Source organism: Podarcis bocagei, assembly GCF_964188305.1.
Source record: "Podarcis bocagei genome assembly, chromosome: 1".
In the NCBI taxonomy this organism is placed as follows: Eukaryota; Metazoa; Chordata; class Lepidosauria; order Squamata; family Lacertidae; genus Podarcis; species Podarcis bocagei.
This window is the reverse complement of record NC_138125.1, coordinates 4,832,437-4,854,772: the sequence shown is the minus strand read 5'-3', so window position 1 is coordinate 4,854,772 and position 22,336 is coordinate 4,832,437. Positions and strand designations below refer to the sequence as shown.

At 47.9% G+C, this 22,336-nt stretch overlaps 1 protein-coding gene across 1 annotated transcript; it reads left to right on the top strand.

Moving 5' to 3' along the window:
• Nucleotides 1-1,557: 1,557 nt before the first annotated feature.
• On the top strand, nucleotides 1,558-21,167 carry PTGER2 (prostaglandin E receptor 2; the record flags this gene model as incomplete). Its single annotated transcript, XM_081193686.1, has 2 exons — nucleotides 1,558-2,475; nucleotides 20,258-21,167. 2 exons carry the CDS (start codon nucleotides 1,558-1,560, stop codon nucleotides 20,504-20,506), a joined length of 1,167 nt encoding a protein of 388 aa, XP_081049812.1. The 3' UTR covers nucleotides 20,507-21,167.
• Nucleotides 21,168-22,336: the final 1,169 nt, after the last annotated feature.

The window sequence follows — 22,336 nt, the reverse complement described above, 5'->3', positions numbered from 1 at the left end:
ACAGTGACAGTCTGGAGGCAACGTGAAAAGAGAACTGTGGATTTTGCCTGAAAATCCTCCACGAATAGTCCCAGAGAGAGAGCGAAGCAGCAGCGCTCTCCACACATGCTCAGAGACAACCTCGTCATTACATCCCTGAGTGTTCAGAGTCCCTGAAAACTGGTCCGACGCCCGAGGCAGGAAAAGTGGGGGGATGTCTTAGGAAATCCAGGGAAAAGATCTCCACGCCTCTCCCCTCACCCAGAGCTGACGGGGCCACGTCCCCCGCCACGTGTTTTCAGTTTGCATCTACCAACGGACCCGCGTGAAGGAGACCAGGGACGTGGACTTATAAAAAATATGGGGGGGGCCCGGGAAAGCTCATGAATAATAAATAAGCTCATGAATATGCAAATAAAGTGGCTCCAGCCCTAAATAGGGCAAGCCACGCCCCCCCAGCCAGCCGATTGGCTGGCTGGGAGGTGTGGCCAGTCGGGATTCCCCTGTTCTCGCGGGATTTCCGGCAGTGCCTTGGCAGTGGCGGTGGTGCTGTGAAGCAGCGAGGCAGGAGCCCCCGCCCCCGGGGATTCCCTAATCTCGCGGGGGACGGCCGGGGCTCTCCGATTAGGGCGCGCGGCTGGCTGGCTGGCGAAGGAGCAGGTGGGGAGGAGGCGGGGGATGGCGGCGGCGCTCTGCTGGAAGGGCGCCCGAGATTATTGGGGGGGCTGAGCCCCCCCCCAAAATTTTTTGAGGGGGCTCGAGCCCCCTCAGGCCCCATGGAGTCGGCGCCTATGAAGGAGACCCACGCGCGTGTAGCGCCCAGGGACGCCGCGGAGATCGGGGGCTGCCGCATCGCCCCGTCGAGGGCGAATCCGGGGCTGCGGTGGGAGGACAGGATCCCGGCCCTGGAGCAAGACGGCTCGGATGACTTCACACTACACGGCGTTGAAAGCGTTGGGAAAGGTGCTGCACCCCGTGGGAGAGGAGTATTGGCGAGGTGCTCTGGGTCCCCGTCGATTCCCCCTGCGCCTTGGGGACTCCGTGGTGGGAGGCGGAATTGGAGATGTCCTCTGGCTTCCCATCAATTCCCTCCCCCACCCCCCGCGTGCGCCTGCGGGACGCTGTCGGATGGCGGGGATTGGCGAGGTCCTGGGGTCCCCGTCGATTCCTTCGTGCGCCTTGGGGACGCCGTCGTGGGGCTCGGCTGCTGGCGAAGGTCTGGGGAGGCCGGCCGACGCTCCGCCCCCGACGGGGCACCCGGTCTTTCTCCAGCACCCTAACAGGTGCGGCCGCCGCTTCGTCGTCGTCGTCCTCCTCCTCCTCTTCCCAGCTCTGCCAGACTGAGTCCTCCGACGGTCCTCGGGGTCCCCGTAGATTCCTTCGTGCGCCTTGGGGACGCCGTCGTGGGGCTCGGCTGCTGGCGAAGGACTGGGGAGGCCGGCCGATGCTCCGCCCCCGACGGGGCACCCGGTCTCTCTCCAAGGAAGGAGGGAGGTGTCGCCTGGTCCCGCCCCCGCCGGCTTCTCCGCCTCCGCCAGCCTTCCCTCTTGACGGACCGCGCTGAGGGCAGTCCCTCCGATGAACACCACGAGCTGCGAGGCGGCGCTGGAGCTGCGTCCGCCGTCGGGCGAGAGCCCGGCCAGCGCGGCGCTCATGTTCGCGGCCGGTGTGCTGGGCAACGTGACGGCGCTGGGGCTGCTGCTGCGGGCGCGGGCTCGCCGTCGGGCTCGCCGGGAGCGCCTGGCGCCCTTCCACGTGCTGGTGATGGCGCTGGTGCTGACGGACCTGCTGGGCACGTGTTTGCTGAGCCCGGTAGTGCTGGCAGCCTACGGGCGCCGGCGGACGCTGCGCGGGTTGTCCGACGGCGGCGGCGTGTGCCTCTACTTCGCCTTCGCCATGAGCTTCTTCAGCCTGGCCACGATGGGATGCCTGGGCGCCATGGCGCTGGAGCGCAGCCTGGCCATCGGCGCGCCCTACCTGTACGAGCGGCTCCTGAGCGCCCGCCCCGTCGCGCCGCTCCTGCTGGCCGCCCTACCGGCCCTCTACGCGCTGGCCGCCGCCTTCTGCGCCCTGCCGCTGCTCGGCTTCGGCCGCTACGTCCAGTACTGCCCGGGCACCTGGTGCTTCATCCAGATGCACTTCCCGCGGGCCGGCGGCGCGGCGGAGCTGTCGTCGGGGGGCGCCTTCTCGCTCCTCTACGCGTCGCTGCTGCTGCTGCTCATCCTGGCCGTGCTGCTCTGCAACCTCAGCGTCATCGTCAACCTGTTCCGCATGCAGCGGAGGGGCAAATCCACCCGACGGGCGACCGCAGCTGCAGCCGCCGCCGCTTCGTCCTCCTCCTCTTCCCAGCTCCGCCAGACGGAGTCCTCCGACGGCCAGGCGCCCAGCCCCAGGTGCGCGGCCAGGAAGCAGCTGTCCATGTTCGAGGAGCTCGACCACCTCATTCTCCTGGCCATCATCACCATCACCTTCGCTGTGTGCTCCCTGCCTTTCACGGTGAGTGGGAAGGGAGGATGCGACTGGGACGCTCCGGGGGAGCAGTCCAAAATCATGGGGCACAAGCAGCCAGCCTGTGAGCTGGCCAAGAGGTGCGGGGTGAGCTGCCATGGGGCTGGGGCTGCATCAGAGTGAAAGGGGCTCTTAAAGAGGTTTACAGTTGCAGAATTGTAGCACTGTAGTGTTGGAAGGGACCCCAAGGGTCATCTAGTCCAACCCCTGCAATATAGGAATCTCAACTTCTTCTTTGGTGATCCCTCATAGCTGAGTAAGATTGTCTTCCATGAACACAGTCTTAGCAGTGAGCCCGTAAGTGACTGTGGAGGCCAATTCTGGATCCACACGTCCTTCCACAGTGGGGACATTGGTTTCCGGGTGGGAGTTGATCACGGTGTGGATTTGCCAAGCGTGCCTTCCTCTTAGCACGTTTCTCCCTTGCGTCCTGAGTTCGAGTGTCTTCAAAGTCCATGACACCTTTGGTCAAGGCTGTTCTCCAACTGGAGCGCTGGCCCAGTTGTCGGTGTTTATAATACTTTTTTTAAAGATTTGCCTTGAGACAGTCTTTAAACCTCTTTTGTTGACCACCAGCATGACGCTTTCCATTTTTAAGTTCGGAGTAGAGTAGTTGCTTTGGAAAATGATAATCAGGCACCCACATAACATGACCATTCCAACAAAGTTGATGTTGAAGAATCATTGCTTCAACACTGGTGATCTTTGCTTCTTCTAATACACTGGCATTAGTTTGCCTGTCTTCCCAAGCGATTTTCAGAGACACCGTCAAGGGAATCCGTTCCACTGCCAAACAGTTCATACTGTCAGAAAGTTCTTCCTGATCATAGAATTGTAGAGCTGGAGGGGACCACGAGGGGCATCTAGTCCAACACCCTGCAATGCAGGAATCTTTTCCCCCAACATGGGATTTGAACCCATGACCCTGACATGCAGAGTCTCATGCTCTGCAGACTGATGTTTAGCTGGAATCTCCTTTCTTGTCATTTGAATCCGATAGTTCAGGTCCTACACTCTGGAGTAGCATAAAACAAGCCTCTTCCATGTGATCACAGCCCTTCAGATATTTGAAGGAGGCCAATAATAATAATAATAATAATAATAATAATAATAATAATAATAATAATAATAATAATAATGTTATTTGTATCCCGCCCTCTCTGGCCAAAGCCGGGCTCACAGCAGCTAACAACAGCCATTACATCATCTCTAAATCTTCTCTTCTCCAGGCCTTTGATAATTTCGGTTGCCCTTTTTGGAACCATTCCCAAAAGTGTTGTTGTTGTTTAGTCGTTTAGTCGTGTCCGCCTCTTCGTGACCCCCCTGGACCAGAGCACGCCAGGCACTCCTGTCTTCCACTGCCTCCCACAGTTTGGTCAAACTCATGCTGGTAGCTTCGAGAACACTGTCCAACCATCTCGCCCTCTGTCGTCCCCTTCTCCTTGTGCCCTCCATCTTTCCCAACATCAGGGTCTTTTCCAGGGAGTCTTCTCTTCTCCTGAGGTGGCCAAAGTCTTGGAGCCTCAGCTTCAGGATCTGTCCTTCCAGTGAGCCCTCAGGGCTGATTTCCTTCAGAATGGAGAGGTTGGATCTTCTTGCAGTCCATGGGACTCTCAAGAGTCTCCTCCAGCACCAGAATTCAAAAGCATCAATTCTTTGGCAATCAGCCTTCTTTATGGTCCAGCTCTCACTTCCATACATCACTACTGGGAAATTCCCAAAAGTACAATATCCTTTTTGAGGCGAGGCAACCAGAACAGTACACAGTTAGGATCCATGGGTCTTCTGCTGGCTGTGGGGCCCTGGCAGCTTGAGCACCCTCTGCTGCTGGCCCCGAAAGCAGCTGGGTTTGAATCTGCGACCTTCTGCAGGCAGAGCAGGTGTTCTCCCAGTGAGCTCTTGGCCTTCCCCAAAGACCCTGCAGCCTTTTGACGCAGCAGGGCTGATAAGGCAGCTTCCAATGCCCCAGAGTCTTGGATGTTTAGCGTTAAGGGCTCAGGATGACTCTTAAAGGCATGTTAAATGTGAGACATCAGTCAATTTCCTCCTGCGATTTATGCCAGTGTCTAACCACTCTTCCTCCCCCGTAAATTTTTATTGATTTTCATACAGTTTTACCAATTCCGTTCAGTTCCCGTACAACCTTCCCCTGGTGTTTTGACCTCCCATCCTTACTTCCACGATGTTTCTGTTCAAATCCTTTATCTGATGCCTTAAATACAGTAAGGTAAAGGTAAAGGGACCCCTGGCCATTAGGTCCAGTCGTGGCCGACTCTGGGGTTGCGGCGCTCATCTCGCTTTATTGGCCGAGGGATCCAGCGTACAGCTTCTGGGTCATGTGGCCAGCCTGACTAAGCTGCTTCTGGCGAACCAGAGCAGCGCACGGAAACGCCGTTTGCCTTCCCGCTGGAGCGGTACCTATTTATCTACTTGCACTTTGACGTGTTTTCAAACTGCTAGGTTGGCAGGAGCTGGGACCGAGCAACGGGAGCTCACCCCGTTGCGGTGATTTGAACCACCAACCTTCTGATCGGCAAGTCCTAGGCTCTGTGGTTTTAACCCACAGCACCACCCGCGTCTTAAATACAGTACTCCCCCCCAAAAAAAAAACCATATATCTTACATTGCATCCTTTTGCTTGCCTTTCAAGTCTTACCTGCAATTTCGTTTGACGAATATTTTCTCAGATGATCCGAAAAGGGTCTCCACTCTTCGCCAGTTTCTTCTTCTTCTTCTAATCATTTTTGTTTGGTTTTACAAATACGAAATTATAACAATCCAAAGACATATCCATGTATTGAGATTACTCTGAATCTCTCGACTTCCCCATATCCCCTCCATGGAATCCTATTTTCAACATTTACAACTGCATATTTTTCCATACTCTAAATTTTACATCAATCCATATTGTCCATAACATTTATTACATTACAAGCTGAATTAAAATCCTGCTAATTTTTCCATCTGCTTATAGTGGTCTCCTAGATAACTTATTAAAAAATTCCCATTCTTTTTAAAAAGTTTTTGTTCTCTTGGTTCCGGAGTTTTCCAGTCAGCTTTGCCATTTCGGCATAGACCATCATCTTAGCTTCCCATTCCTCTCTGTTAGGGATTTTGTCTTTTTTTCTGTCTCTGGGCTAGTAGCATCTGAGTAGCTATTGTTCCATACATGAAAAGTCTTTTCTGCTCCTTTGGGATGTCAGTACCTGTAATTCCTAAAAAGAAAGCTTCTGGGGTTTTTTAACAAAGGTTATTTAAAACATTTTCTTTTCATTTCATTAACCAGTCATACCTCGGGTTACACCTGCTTCAGGTTGTGTTTTTTTGGGTTGCGGACCACCGAAACCCAGAAGTACCAGAATGAGTTACTTCCGGGTTTCGGCAGTCTCGCATGCGCAGTAGCGCTAAATCGCGCTTTGCGCATGCGCAGTAGCGCCGAATCGCAACCCGCCCATGCGCAGACATAGGTTGCGACTGCTGCGGGTTGCAAACGTGCATCCCACACAGATCATGTTCGCAACCCGAGCATCCACTGTACAGTATATCATCTCCCAGAAAGCTTTTAATACCTTACAGGTCCATCACATATGATAGAAGGTACCTTCTTTTTCTTTACATTTCCAGCAGGTGTTTGTACTTGTCCTATTGACCTATTTGCTAGCTTAAAAGGAAAAGGACCCCTGACAGTTAAGTCCAGTCGCAGATGACTCTAGGGTTGCGGCGCTCATCTCGCTTTACTGGTGGAGGGAGCTGGCATTTGTCTGCAGACAGTTTTTCCGGATCATGTGACCCGCATGATTGAGTCGCTTCTGGCGAAACCAGAGCAGCACACGGAAATGTCGTGTACCTTCCCGCTGGAGCGGTACCTATTTATCTACTTGCACTTTGGCGTGCTTTCGAACTGCTAGGTTGGCAGGAGCTGGAACTGAGCAACGGGAGCTCACCCTGTTGCGGGGATTCAAACCGCCAACCTTCTGATCAGCAAGCCCAAGAGGCTCAGTGGTTTAGACCACAGCGCCACCTGCATCCTAGGAGTCAAATACCACTGGTACATCATTTTCATATACAGTGGTAACTCGGGTTAAGAGATTAATTCGTTTTGGAGGTCCGTTCTTAACCTGAAACTGTTCTTAACCTGGGGTACCATTTTAGGTAATGGGGCCTCCTGCCGCCACTGCGCCGCCAGAGCACGATTTCTGTTCTCATCCTGAAGCAAAGTTCTTAACCCGAGGTACTATTTCTGGGTTTGCGGACTCTGTAACCCGAAGCGTCTGTAAGCCGAGGTACCGCTGTAGTTTTCTTTCAGCATACATACAACATGCCATAATTTTCAAGTCTGCTTTCCATAACCTTTCCCAATCTGCCAATTTTAGTCGTTGGAAAGCACAAGGAGGCTTGGGCAGAAGCGAAGATGAAACTAGATAGCACTGTGGTCCTGAAATGAGATGGGCTGGGTGAGCAATTTGAACCCCTGGTGTGTCAGTGGATGGGGGGGGGGGGGAATAGACTTAAGAACTCCTGCATTGATAGAGCAAACACGGTCACTGTAGGAGGATGGTAGGGCTGTCCATTGAGCGGTCCAATATTGTCAATTTTATTGGTTCATTCGTATTGTCAATAATGAAGAGGCTAAAGAACAGTGGATGGAAATTAAAACCTCATGCAGGAAGAAGAAAGGAAAACTTCCCTTGCGAATTTACAAATTGCTAAATGTCTTAATACGAATTGAAGTCAATCATTGTAGCTGGGGTACAAGGGATTTTATCAAGAGTGGACTGTAATTGGATTGAGTAATAGATCGGAAGCAGGGTGAAAGGGAATCAACAGACCTTGAAGTACAGCACGCGGGGGGGCATATAAATTTTTATAATTGGCTTTATGATTGATTTGTACTTGAATTTGTACTGCAATTTGGAATTAATATAATAAGGCTTATATTGGAGTTTTGTAATTGAAAAGTAATAAAAATTATTTAACAAAAATTAAATAAAATGAAGAGGCTCCAGAGAGGAGTCCCTAAGGTGGTTGGATGACTCCTTGTACGCCTTGTTAACGGAGAAATCTGGGGGCTCCCTTGGACAAAAAACAAGCAGCCAGGAATACCAGAGTGAAACAGCAGCCAGTAGGCTTGGTCTTTATTGAAGACTGTCGCGACAGGACTCCCACCTGCCACCAGGTGGAACAAGATGGAAGCCCCCAACAAAAGAGCCCCCAAACTTTTATTAGCTGCTAATCCCCATGTTACACCCCCAAAAAAACTACATCACTCATACATCACGGTTACATCATGAAAGGGGAGGTCTGGTGGCAGTAATCTGAGCATCCTGGACCCTGCCCCATGGTTCCCCTTGCCCTCCACCAAACACCCATCAAGTGGAACAAAAGAGATCTTTACATTTCCCTGTTTCCCAGCCAAGTTAATCGCACCCTTTTGTCTTCATCTGGGTTTGTTATTTCTGGAATGGCTACCTGCCTGGCACTCAGGTATCAGGATGCCAGGGATTATCACTCGGGCAGAGGGGCTGCTGAGGAGCTGAGCTCACATGTCTAGATGAATTTCTGAAGTTTTCCCAGTGAGCCAGTACATAGAGACATTTATCAGTGATTTCTTACATTTGGTATTGTGCAGCAAAGGCCCTTTGAATAGATAGGAAGAAACTGGGATGAAGTGTTTTGTGGGGGCAAATCACAAAAGTCACAAAAGTGATTGTGATGATTTTGGTAGTGAGCTGCATGTGCATGGTATCTGCTGGAGGGGCAACGCCCCCCAACCTATACATAAATTCCTGCAACACCCCTATTTGGCCCATGCGTCCATTTCACAGAATATCAGGTGTGGAGCAGATAAAGACATGAAGAGGGCTGTGCCTTTGCCTGTGATATCTGTGATATCATGATATCTGCTGGAGGGGTAACCTCCCCCCGGCAACCTATATAAATTCCTGCAACAGCCTCCTTCCAGCAACTCCTGCAGCCAAACTGGTGCCAAACGTCTTGTGTGGTGTAGTGGTTAAGAGCGGTGGACTCCTAATCTGGTGAACCTGGTTCGCTTCCCAGCTCCTCCACATGCAGCTGCTGGGTGACCTTGGGCCAGTCACACTTCTCTGAAGTCTCTCAGCCCCACTCACCTCACAGAGTGTTTGTTGTGGGGGAGGAAGGGAAAGGAGAATGTTAGCCGCTTTGAGACTCCTTAAAGGGAGTGAAAGGCGGGATATTAAATCCAAACTCTTCTTCTTCTTCTTCTCTACTTTCCTTTGGACCCCGCCAGCAAGGCCGAGAGGGGGGTCTTGTCGTCTGGGCAGTTCAGGACCTCCAGACCCACTGCCCAGGCTTGCGCCCCGGGGGGGGGGGTCCCTTTGGACCTGCTAACACAGAAGTTTGACTTCACCCCCGGAGGCTCACCCCCATTGTCTCTCGAGACGGATGGATGACAACAATAACACAAAACATTGCCCGGTATTCCAGGGATGGTTAGGTGGATACAATCTGTAATGTTCTTTTTTAAAAAAAAAAATTATTACATTTTTTAGACATAAAACAAACCAACAAACATACACAATACCATCACCATAAAACAAAACAAAAGAAACAGAAAAGATTTAGAAAGTAGACAAGGACTGAATAGAGAATAAAGTACATCAAAATCAATTTATCCGTTAATCATATTCTCATAACCTTTGGACTTCCTCACATCACCCTTTCCTGCATTCTCAGTTATATAGTTACGAGCAGCAAATTATTACCTTGTTTCAAATCTTATTTTGTAGTCTCGAATATTATATCCCCAATTTTCAATATTTTTATCATATACTAAACTGGTTAACTTAAGCATAATATTACCTCATATTCCACCATTTTCTTAAACAATACTTAATCATACATCTTACAACTGAGTTACTGATGCCGTGTTGTTTTCTATCATGCATTCTCTTAACATTCATACAACTTATGATGTTTTTGTAGGTAGTCTTTAAATTTCTTCCAGTCCTCTTCCACCGTCTCTTCTCCCAGGTCTCGAATTCTGGGATGGTTAGGTGGATACATTCTGTAATGTTCAATCCACCTTCGGGACTCTTTCCAGCCTCTCGCGGCATAAAAAGGGGAAACTCTTAAACCGTGCAATAGAATGCAAAACATTTAAATGGCTTTCTGTTTATATGCGTTAGTTTTTACAGCATGAGATGAGCAAGCCAACTGTGTAAACAAGGCTGAAATCCCAGGGAGCTGCTAGCAACAGAGGCAGCCCAGCAGCCAGCTCAAATTAGCCAGAGGGCGGCTTTTTACAAAATGAAAATACCACACATGGAAAAGCCAGAAGCAAATGCTGAGTCAATATATATGACGAGGAGAAACTTTGGGCTGGTTCACACTTCCTCCGCTTGCCCTGTGCGCAGGTCTGTGTGGTTTTCCACTTGCCATTCTTCCTTCCCAGGGAAAACCTGCTGTTCGGCTCTAAATCAGAGCCAACGTCAACCGGGAGAAAACCAGAACTGCCGTTTGCACTTGGACAAGAGGAAGCAGGGATAAACCGTTCCTTTCCATTGCTAGTATGGATCACCATACTTTGCTGTGGTGTCCATCGCATCACAGCCCTTGTCTCAAACCAATCCTCCTCTTTCTCACTGACCTTAAACCCTTTCATTCTATGTATCTTCACAGTTAGGTATTCTAAAATTATAATATGATTCAGTTTTTTCCTCCATTGGTTCACCCCTAGCTCTTCTGCATTTTCCCAGTTACTCGCTGTAACCTGCCTGGCTGCAATTATCATCCATTTTACCCATTTACATTACCCATTTACTCTCTTGTTTTTAACTCTGTGCTACTCAGGCTAATAAGAACCATTAATTTAGATATTTCTCTCTCTCTCTTTCTATCTATCCTTACAGTCTCATCCCAAAGTTTATTATAACAGGATATTGACATTCGGCTGTTGGCCCCCAGTATTTAGCTCTGGGTCTCAACAGCCTTGAAACATCTTCTCCACTTCATTTGCCCCCCCCCCCCGGCTGAGTCATAACTGGAGAAGGTGCAGCTGGCAGATCTGCAATGGGCCGGGTCAGAAAGGGGAAGCCGCAGTTGTGTGTTCTTTCGTCCTGGACTGCCTGGGGCTTTCTCAGCTGGTATTTAGCACAGCGATAAGTCACCGTCCTGAGTCTGCGTGTGAGAATTCCCGCTTTCCCAGTGGGACCTTCTCCTCCCCTAAATCTGCTTTGTGGGGCTCCCACTACACTCGGAAGCAGATTTTGGGGGAGGGTGCAAGGCAAAGGGAGAGAGATGAGCGGAAGTCTCGTTACGCAAGCAGAAATCCTATGAAAGTTGTTTGGAGCTGCCTGGGATTCCAGTAATTTAGTTCATGTGTGCCCCCGTTACTTTCGGGGGAGGAATATAAAATATTGAAAGGAGGGTGAAATAGACTCAGAGTCGAGTGTGGATTTCATGCTCTCTATTCAGCTCATAGTAGTGAGGAATTGAAGTTCCCCCAAAATAGCTGCTTTATATACATTATTTACACAATGGGTCACACCTGATTGGCTAATTCTGGGATTCTCCTGTAGGCCAATCAGGTTGCGGATTCACTTCCACCTGGAGCTTGATTGGGTGGCTCCTGTGGACCAATCAGACTGCTGCATTGTTCTAGGACCAATCAGACTGCTGCTTTTTGGATCCTATTCAACTCAGCACATAACAGAGGGCTAATAATAGATCACCAGTGTTGAAGCGATGATTCTTCAACATCAACTTCGTTGGACTGGTCATGTTGTGCGGATGCCTGATGATCGTCTTCCAAAGCAACTACTCTATTCCAAACTTTGTGACAAGTGAGTGCTGCAGGTCATTTTTGGAACCTCACAAAGATCATGTACCACGTAGCAGGATTACTTTGCGAGGAGATCTGAATTCAGTGGTGAAGCATCTGTTCTGCATGTAGAAACAGATCTTGGGTTCTGTCCCTAATATACCCCATGACAGGTGAATATGTCCATTTCCACTATCGGAAACAGTACAGTGGTACCTCGGGTTAAGAACTTAATTCGTTCTGGAGGTTCATTCTTAACCTGAAAGGGTTCTTAACCTGAGGTACCACTTTAGCTAATGGGGCTTCCCACCACCGTGCAATTTCTGTTCTCATCCTGAAGCAAAGTTCTTAACTCGAGGTACTATTTCTGGGTTAGCGGAGTCTGTAACCTGAAGCGTCTGTAACCCGAGGTACCACTGTACTCTATTCCGAACTTAAAAATGGAAAGCGTCATGCTGGTGGTCAACAAAAGAGGTTTAAAGACTTTCTCAAGGCAAAACTAAAAAAAATGTAGTATAAACACTAACAATTGGGAAACACTGGCCTGCGAGCGCTCCAGTTGGAGAACAGCCTTTACCAAAGGTGTCATGGGCTTTGAAGACACTCGAACTCAGGACGCAAGGGAGAAACGTGCTAAGAGGAAGGCACAGGGAGAAGCTGGGAGGGAGGAGGAGCACCCGGCGGCGCCATGTGAAGGAGAGGGAGGGAGAGGGAAAGAATGTGTGCATGCTGGCAGTTCCCGGACCGTCCGTGGGCTGCAGCCAGAAGGCAATTGGGCCTGATCCAGCCCGTGGACCTTAGTTTGCTGACCCATACTCTAACCATTACGCCACACTGACTCTGCCCTACAACAGGTTCTTCCAAACCATGGTGGCAGAGAGGGCTATCAAAGGCTACTAGCCATGATGGCTGCCATTGGAGCCCAAACTCCCATCAGCTCCAGCCAGCACTGGGCAATGTTCAGGGATACAACAGTCTGGAAGGACACAGTTTTCCCATCCCTGTTTTGAATGGTGAATAAACTGAGGCATGGATACATGAGAAGTTTTGCAGGTCTTATTGCTTCCAGGGCTTCCTGAATGCCACGATTCTGCAGAGGGCAGGGGAGGCTGCCATAATGAATGGAGCTTCCTGCAAATCTCAGAATTATTTCTGTGAATTCTCAGAAGGAGGGGGGTATTGTTTTGTTATTTGGGTTTAATTACTTTCTTGTGTATTGTATTTTATTCTGTGAGCCACCCTTTTAATGACAGGCGGTATATAAATTTAATAATAAAAACAATAAGTAAAATAAAATTATAAAACCAAAATTAAATTTCTTTTTACATATATGATTTTAAAATTAAATTTTCTGTTACACAATTTAAAATACTCGTTTCAACATCCTTAAAATATCAATGACTTCCCTTCTTTTCCTTCCATGGTCCATTTTGCGTATCATAGATTCCTGCATATTTTACAAAAACTAAACCATTCCATATTCCAAAAATGCATCCATCAAACCTAATTTACACCGTCGAATTTATCTTAACGCTGCCAACGTTTTCAGGTGTACACAATTCCCCCCTCCATATATTCAATAAACATTTTCCAATCTTCTTTAAACATACGTTCTCCTTGTTCTGTTATTCTATATGTTAAGTCTGCGAGTTGTGCATATTCTGTCATCTTAAATCACCGTTCTTCTCTGGTTGGTCGCTCATTTTCCATTTGGGACTAACGAAACACAGTCCGCAGTAATAGCTTACATAAATAACCTTTTTTTGACACCTGGGAATTTCATTCTGAATTATCCCCAGTAGAAAGGACCCTGGTTGTTGTTTTTGGGAAAAGTGAATTTTAAACATCCCACCCCAATTCATTACAGATTATTTAGATACAAAAGTAAGTTTCTGGCGGACACTGCCTGACACTTCACAAGCCAGTAAGAATTCTGATGGTTAGGCGGGTTAGCGTTGCTCAGAGTCTTGCATAACTCCTTCCTTTCCCAAGAAATAGCAAAATAAGACAAATGATGCATAGCACTTAAGTCCAGCTGGACCAGGCCAAACTCCCATCTGGTACAGCATGCAGTTCTCATGGTGGCCAGTCCGCTGCCCCATGAGAAACTTGCAAGCAGGGTCTGAGCAAAAGAGCACATCTTCCCAGCTTGTGACTCCTAGCAGGTGGTGCATGCTGCAAAATGAGATCAGTGGCACATCTTTGTCTGTTTTTGTTTAGTCATGTCCGACTTTTTGTGACCCCCTGGACCAGAGCATGCCAGGCACTCCTGTCTTCCACTGCCTCCCACAGTTTGGTCAAACTCATGCTGGTAGCTTCGAGAACACTGTCCAACCATCTCATCCTCTGTCATCCCCTTCTCCTTGCGCCCTCCATCTTTCCCAACATCAGGGTCTTTTCCAGGGAGTCTTCTCTTCTCATGAGGTGGCCAAAGTCTTGGAGCCTCAGCTTCAGGATCTGTCCTTCCAGTGAGCACTCAGGGCTGATTTCCTTCAGAATGGAGAGGTTTGATCTTCTTGCAGTCCATGGGACTCTCAAGAGTCTCCTCCAGCACCAGAATTCAAAAGCATCCATTCTTCGGCGATCAGCCTTCTTTATGGTCCAGCTCTCACTTCCATACAACACTACTGGGAAAACCATAGCTTTAACTATACGGATCTTTGTCTAGTGTGCATCATTTTGAAGGTGGCTGTGCAAGACACTTCCCTGGGAGTAAGCTCTACTGAATATCGCCTTACCCCATCCATGCATGCTCATTCCGCTGCTTCGATCTGCAGAAAAGGCACTCTCACAGGGACCTGTTAGGCACTCAACCTTTTGGCATGGCAGCCCCTGCCCATTTTTTTAAAAATACAATTATTTATTGAGATTTCCCAGTAAAATTGCAGCCACGAAAGGTACAAAACAAAGGAGAAAAACGGAAGAAGGAAAGAAAGGGGCTATAGAGATAAAGGGAGGAAAGAGAGAGCGAGAAAGAAAGCAGAAGGAAAGAAACATGAGCAAAAATAATAATAATAATAATGCAAAAGGGGAACTTCCAATTTTCCATCTGCTGTTTACATAAAAGAATAAACTATTTAAACTAGTCACCAGCACTACACTTTGTGACAAGTGAGTGCTGCAGGTCATTTTGGAACCTCACAAAGATCATGTACCACGTAGCAGGATTGCTTTGTGGGATGATTTGAATTCAGTGGTGAAGCATCTGTTCTGCATGTAGAAGCAGATCTTGGATTCTGTCCCCGATAAACCCCACGAAAGGTGAATATGTCCATTTCCACTATCGGAAACAGTACAGTGGTACCTCGGGTTAAGAACTTAATTCGTTCTATAGGTCCATTCTTAACCTGAAACTGTTCTTAACCTGAGGTACCACTTTAGCTAATGGAGCCTCCCGCTGCCGCTGGAGCACGATTTCTGTTCTCATCCTGAAGCAAAGTTCTTAACCCGAGGTACTATTTCTGGGTTAGTGGAGTCTGTAACCTGAAGCGTCTGTAACCCGAGGTACCACTGTACTCTATTCTGAACTTAAAAATGGAAAGCGCCATGCTGGTGGTCAACAAAAGAGGTTTAAAGACTGTCTCAAGGCAAATCTTAAAAAATGTAGTATAAACACTGACAACTGGGAAACACTGGCCTGCGAGCGCTCCAGTTGGAGAACAGCCTTTACCAAAGGTGTCATGGACTTTGAAGATGCTCAAACTCAGGACGAAGGGGAGAAACGTGCTAAGAGGAAGGCACGCTTGGCAAATCCACACCGTGATTAACTCCTGCTGGGAATCAATGTCCCCACTGTGGAAGGACGTGTGGGTCCAGAATTGGCCTCCACAGTCACTTACGGACTCATTGTTAATGGAAGACAATCTTACTCAGCTATGAGGGATCACCAAAGAGAGAGAAAAGGCTTACTGGGAAATGATATATAATGAATTGAAAAGGATGTCTAAAATAACGCTTGTAAAAAAAACCCAAAAAACCTCCAGAAGCTTTTCTTTTGAGAATTATAGGGACAGAACTACCTAAATAGTATAGACATTTATTTATGTATGCTACTACAGCGGCAAGAATGCTACTTGCCCCAAAATGGAAAGAAGCAGAAGTCCCAGTAAAGGAAAAATGGATACAAAAATTTATGGAATATGCAGAAATGGCGGAAGAATAAGATAACAAACTTTTTTATATATAAAAGAATGGAAATGGTTTATTGAATACTGACAGATAAATTGTAAGCAGTTAAGAACATTGGCAGGATTATTGTTATAGCCTGCGGTTTTATACGAGTATATATTTAAAACAGATGAAAATTAAATGAGCAAATTAAGTTAATTTGGATATGCAGAAGTTATGAAAAATACATTTAAGGAACTGCAGAAAGGGGGAAAGGAAGTCAAGTTTTGAAATGTTAAAATGATTGTCAAGTTGTTGTTTAGTTGTTTAGTCGTGTCCGACTCTTTGTGACCCCCTGGACCAGAGCACGCCAGGCACTTCAGTCTTCCACTGCCTCCCGCAGTTTGGTCAAACTCATGCTGGTAGCTTCGAGAACACTGTCCCACCATCTGGTCCTCTGTCGTCCCCTTCTCCTTGTGCCCTCCATCTTTCCCAACATCAGGGTCTTTTCCAGGGAGTCTTCTCTTCTCATGACGTGGCCAAAGTACTGGAGCCTCAGGTTCAGGATCTGTCCTTCCAGTGAGCACTCAGGGCTGATTTCCTTAAGAATGGAGAGGTTGGATCTTCTTGCAGTCCATGGGACTCTCAAGAGTCTCCTCCAGCACCAGAATTCAGAAGCATCCATTATCTGGCGATCAGCCTTCTTTATGGTCCAGCTCTCACTTCCATACATCACTACTGGGAAAACCATGGCTTTAACTATACGGTACTTTGTTGGCAAGGTGATGTCTCTGCTTTTTAAGATGATTTTCGAGTTAGTGAAATGTATAAACCTGAAAAGCATAAATAAATTTATTTTTAAAAAGAAGTGGGAAGGAGCAGGAAGGGAGACTCAGAGGCTGAAAAGGGAGGCTGGCGTAAGCCTGGAGGCAAAACCACAGCCACAAATTCACCCTGGACTGTGAGCCAGACCCTCAACAATTTCCTGTGTTCTGCTCCAGCCTTATAAAGAACCTTCTTGCTGCTGCAGTGCAGTTAAGTCCACACAGTCAGAGCATCCTTTGAAGCGTTTCCTGTGTTAGGGGGGCTGACGTAATTCTCTGCAGCCTTTTCCACCCGTAAAACGCTTGAGGTTCAAAAGCAGATCCCAACATGCCTCCTCCGTTTAACGAATATTCCTGGGCATGCTATTGTCCTTTTCCGCTGCCCTGTGAAGTTTTGACATCAGGGCTTCACTGTACTCTTTACAGCAGCTGCTGAAAACATTTTTGTTCAGACAAGCCTAGCCAGGCATGAGAACATAAGAGCCCGCAGGATCAGGCCAAGTGCCCAGCTAGTTCTCACAGTGGCCGGCTTTTTGCGACTGAATTCTGGTGCTGGAGGAAACACTTGAGAGTCCCATGGACTGCAAGAAGAACAAACCTCTCCATTCTGAAGGAAATCAGCCCTGAGTGCTCACTGGAAGGACAGATCCTGAAGCTGAGGCTCCAATACTTTGGCCACCTCATGAGAGGAGAAGACTCCCTGGAAAAGACCCTGATGCTGGGAAGGATGGAGGGCACAAGGAGAAGGGGATGACAGAGGACGAGATGGTGGGACAGTGTTCTCGAAGCTACCAGCATGAGTTTGACCAAACTGTGGGAGGCAGTGGAGGACAGAAGTGCCTGGCGTGCTCTGGTCCAGGGGGTCACGAAGAGGTGGACACCACTAAACGACTAAACATTCACAAACATTGCTGTCTCCAAAAGTGGAGACAGGACATTGCTGTCATGGCTAGCAGCCACTGTGCTGGGCCCGGGGATAACCCGTGCAACGCTGTCCAGGGCCGGTCCAGAATCCAAAGGTTCTGCTAGGAGTCAGTCCAACAGGGCCAAGGCAGGACACTAGGTAGAAAACCAGGCAAGAGCAGGTACAGGATCTCAGGCAGGATCTGGCATACAGCAATGTTGCTCCCGCAACCTGGGGCAGGGTCCGACAGCCTTTTATCTTTGTCGGGGTAGCGGCCAGTCCTGAGCCCCCGGCGACTCACCTCCCTGTTTCGCCTGAAGGTTAACAGTCCTCCTGCGAGTACTCAGGTCTCTCCTTCTCTCAGACCTTAGTCTCTGGAGCTCGGGAGACGTCGGTGGGTCACTAGACCCAGAGGCCGCCTCAGCCTTCCCTGACCCAACCGGTAGTGGAGCAGCTGTAAGTGAAGGCCCAGCTGAAGGCAACGAGGGAATCCCTGCATCTGGAGCCAGGGTAGGCTCAGGCCCCTGACTCAGCCCAGCTGGTGCTTGTTGCAGGGGAACCTGTGCAGACTGGGGCTCTTCAGGATCAGGCCCCAGACTTGGTTCAGATGATGTCTGAGGCAAAGGATCCAGTGCAGACAGAGACTCCTCTGGTTCCGAGTCCGAGCCTGAGTCCCAGGCCATCACAGCCACTGACCATCACTGCCTCCTGCGGAAGTGAGTTCCATTATTTGACATTCCATGGAGAACGTTGATATATATGTTTCAATGTCGTGGACCGGTTGGACGCAGAGGAATGGTAGAACGGACCAGTTGGGGAACCTCCAACGGAAGGTGTTATGTACTGAAGTTCTCACCCTGGGCCAGCAGGGGGATACTGTAGATAGTTATGCAAATGAAGGATTGAAAGTGACGTTCAGTGATTGGATAGTTTGTATGCAAATGAAGGATCAAAAGTGACGTTCAGTGATTGGATAGTTTTAGAAAGTTGCAACAGTTACGTTGTTCTGGAGCTCTATATAAGCAGGCTGACTGAGCTCTTCAGTTCAGTTCTGTTCCAGCTTACAAATAAAGAGCTGCTTGGGAAGAATTGTTGTGTCGTCTGATATGTTCACCCGGGTAACAGGACTTGGTGAGCTGGGAGAGTCTGTGGCAGAGAGAAGTCTAGAATTGGAGGCAGAAGCTGAAACAGGCGAGAGGGACAAGGGAGGTCAAGAGACAGAGATGGGTGGGATTTTACAACTGCAGCCAGAGAGGCTGGAAGACAAAGAAAGAGAGATCTCTCTAGAACAGGCATGGCCAAACTTGGCCCTCCAGTTGTTTTGGGACTACAACTCCCATCATCCCTAGCTAACAGGACCAGTGGTCAGGGATGGTGGGAATTGTAGTCCCAAGACATCTGGAGGGCCAATTTGGCCATGCCTGCTCTAGAATGGCACTGAGACAAAAAGACACAAGGCATGATGGAGACCAGGAATAACCAAGGTGGACATACTATTTGGCAAAGACGCAAAGGAATAATTGGTTAAAATAAATACCTCACACAGGAAGAAGAAAGGAGAACTTCACTAGCAGACTCGTAAATGATTAAATGTGCTAATAAGAATTGAAATGAAAACATTGTAGTTGTGGCATAAGGGATTGTTATTAAGATTGGATCGTAATTAAAGGGAATTATTAAACCTTGAAGCCTAGCATGCAGGGAGCCACCTAAATTTAATAGTTGGCTATTTGATTGACTTGTATTCAAATTGGTATCGCAATTCGGTATTGATATAATAAGGCTAATATTGGGTTTTTGAAATTGAAAAAGAATAAAAATTATTTCTAAAAAAGGGAGAGGCAGAGATGAGTTAGGCTGGTGAAGAGTCACAGGTGTCTTCCCCTCCTGCTGTGACAAACTTCCCCCTTGTCTCTCAGGGCCAGAAGAGGCATGAAGAGCGAGGAGCAAAGGCTGGAATGCAGGCACAGTCTCCAATTGCTTGGGAAAAACCCTGGAGAGGAGATGACTTAGGCAGCTGTGGGGACCTTCAGTCTCGGGAACTGCTTCACGGGGGCAAGACCTACCGGGATGGAGTTGCTGTACTCATTAGGCCTGACACTCTGCCAGGTCCTGGCAGATCGTATTTTTGCCAATCAAGAGTTAACTCCGATGTGCATGGTGTGATTTACTGCTAGCTTGCTTCTGACATTCAATCTGTTTTCAGTTTATTGCTGGGTTTTGTTCCTCCTGAATATTTTAAGGACTTGTTTTTTACTAGTAGTAGATAGGTAGCCGTGTTGGTCTGCCATAGTCAAAATAAAAAAATTCCTTCCAGTAGCACCTTAAAGACCAACTAAGTTAGTTCTTGGTATGAGCTTTCGTGTGCATGCACACTTCTTCAGTGTGCATGCACACGAAAGCTCATACCAAGAACTAACTTAGTTGGTCTTTAAGGTGCTACTGGAAGGAATTTTTTTATTTTGTTTTTTACTGACGATGTCATTGTTTTGTTCTCCTTGTAAACCACTCTGAGGGAGTTGCTGTTTTTACCAATCACATGGCGTATAAATTCTATAAATTAAAACCCATAACATTTTAAGCCTCGTGTGCTATACAATTGCTAAACTGCTATTGCTGTTTAGTCGTTTAGTCGTGTCCGACTCTTTGTGACCCCATGGACCAGAACACGCCAGGCACTCCTGTCTTCCACTGCCTCCCGCAGTTTGGTCAAACTCATGCTGGTAGCTTCAAGAACACTGTCCAACCATCTCGTCCTCTGTTGTCCCCTTCTCCTTGTGCCCTCCATCTTTCCCAACATCAGGGTCATTTCCAGGGAGTCTTCTCTTCTCATGAGTGGCCAAAGTCTTGGAGCCTCAGCTTCAGGATCTGTCCTTCCAGGGAGCACTCAGGCCTGATTTCCTTCAGAATGGAGAGGTTGGATCTTCTTGCGGTCCATGGGACTCTCAAGAGTCTCCTCCAGCACCAGAATTCAAAAGCATCAATTCTTCATCAATCAGCCTTCTTTATGGTCCAGCTCTCACTTCCATACATCACTACTGGGAAAACCATAGCTTTTACTATACGGACCTTTGTGGGAAAGGTGATGTCTCTACTTTTGCTAAACAGTGTGTTGTTATTCTTGTTTCTTTCCAGGTCCGTGCCTTTATGAACCATTTTGACCCGGGTGTGGATTACAAGGAAGACCTTCAGGCAATGCGGTTCCTGTCCTTCAATTCCATCATTGACCCCTGGGTGTTTGCCATCCTCCGGCCCCCCATCCTGAGGGTGATACGCTCTGTCCTCTGCTGCCGGGTGCCCCTAAAACCACGAACTACAGACAGGCAGAGGCCTCCCTTTGCCAAACCAAAGCCCGTCGAACAGGCTGGCATTTGCAGGCAGTGAACGGTCTCCTGCTTTTGGAGAAGAAGAAGTTTGAAAGTCCATCTCTGGACAGTTCCTCAGGGTAATTCCAGGAGAATGGCTAGAATTCTCCATTCCCATGTTGGCATGCCTGCTGGACATAAAAGTATGCGCTGTCCTGCATTTCCCTAGGGCAATTGTCTGAAATGACTCCATCCTAGATCTGTAGAGTTTGAAGGGACTTTTAGGAATCCTAGTCTAGTCCAATGTTCTGCCATGGGGGAATCACAGCTAAAGACTTCCTGACATAGGTAGGTAGCCGTGCTGGTCTGCCGTAGTTGAAGCAAAATTTAAAAAATGGACATAAATCTGACATCAGGAATCACAAGACAGAGAAACCTGTAGGAGAAGACTTCAGTCTCCCAGGACATTCTATACAAGATCTCAAAGTAGCTGTCATATTACAAAAGAAATTCAGAAATAGACTGGAAAGAGAAGTTGCTGAATTGCAACTTATTACCAAACTTAAAACCATGGAGAGACCTGGTCTGAACAGAGACGTTGGATTCTTATCTCATTATACATGATAAAGCTATTTTTGGCCATCTCATCCCTTGCTTTTTCCTGTAAGACCAACTGCAGTCGTTAACAGTCGTCAACTGGTTTACCACACCTATCAGCCAATCACCCATTCCCACCACCCTTCTGAGTAATACCCCTCCCCACCCTCTCACTATATATAAAGGTCTGGTGACTTCTGTTTCAGTGTATCTGAAGAAGTGTGCATGCACACGAAATCTCATACCAATTACAAACTTAGTTGGTCTCTAAGGGGCTACTGGAAGGAATTTTTTTATCTTGTTTTGACTTCCTGACAGATGGCCATCCATCCTAACTGTTCACCAGGAAATCCTCAGGTGGCAACATTGGAGACTGTTCAGATTGGAGACAACATTGGATCATTGGTCCATCTTGCTGATTATTGTCTTTCCTTCCTGGAATTTTCTCTTCCGGATTTCAGGCAGGGGTCTTTTCCATCCTCACCTGGGGATGCCTAGGATTGAATTTGGGGGATTTTGCATGCTATGATGCTTAGATGGGTCAACCTTATGTTGCACTGAGACAGAGGGAGAATTATCTCCCCGAGGAACCATTATTTGTTTGCAAAACACTCTGTAACCAAACGTGTCATCTTTGCACGTTTCTTCTCTCGGAAGAAGGCCGGGGCCAATGCAAAGAACATGATGCACACTTTATCAATGGATATTTATCTTCGAAACCCACTGTTTTCTTCCTCCTGTTTCCTTTGACTTCAGATGTTATATGTCAGTAAAACTGTATTTGGTCGTTGGTCAATGTGGTAAGATCCGTATTAGCTTGCGTTATCTTATATGAACCATTAACTTTGTTGTTTACGCACTGAAATCAACATCTTCAAATCCAGAAGGAAGATGCTCTTACTTAAAGCAGGTAGAGGCATAATTTACTAGTGCAAACTGTACACAAAATGGCCAGTAAGTGTGGAAAGCAGAGAGGAGGCAGAATGTGGAGACGTTAGCTTCTGAGAGGTTGGGTCTTTTAATTGAATTGAAATTGAAATTGGAATATTTTATTGTCACTTGTACAACTTGTATACAGTGAGGCTATACGAGCACCCCCCACTCAGCTCTCTTAGTCTTAATTCCCCTCGTTTACTGACGCACACACACCAAACCCGAAAGTCAGTTGCCCTGTTGTTATCTTTTCATTTAGCAGCCTAACAGCCCACGGATAGAAGCTGTTCTTTACCCTGTTGGTACGACTAATCGTGCTTCTATATCTTCTGCCCGAGGGCAGGAGATCAAGAAAGTGTCTGCCAGGGTGTGAATCATC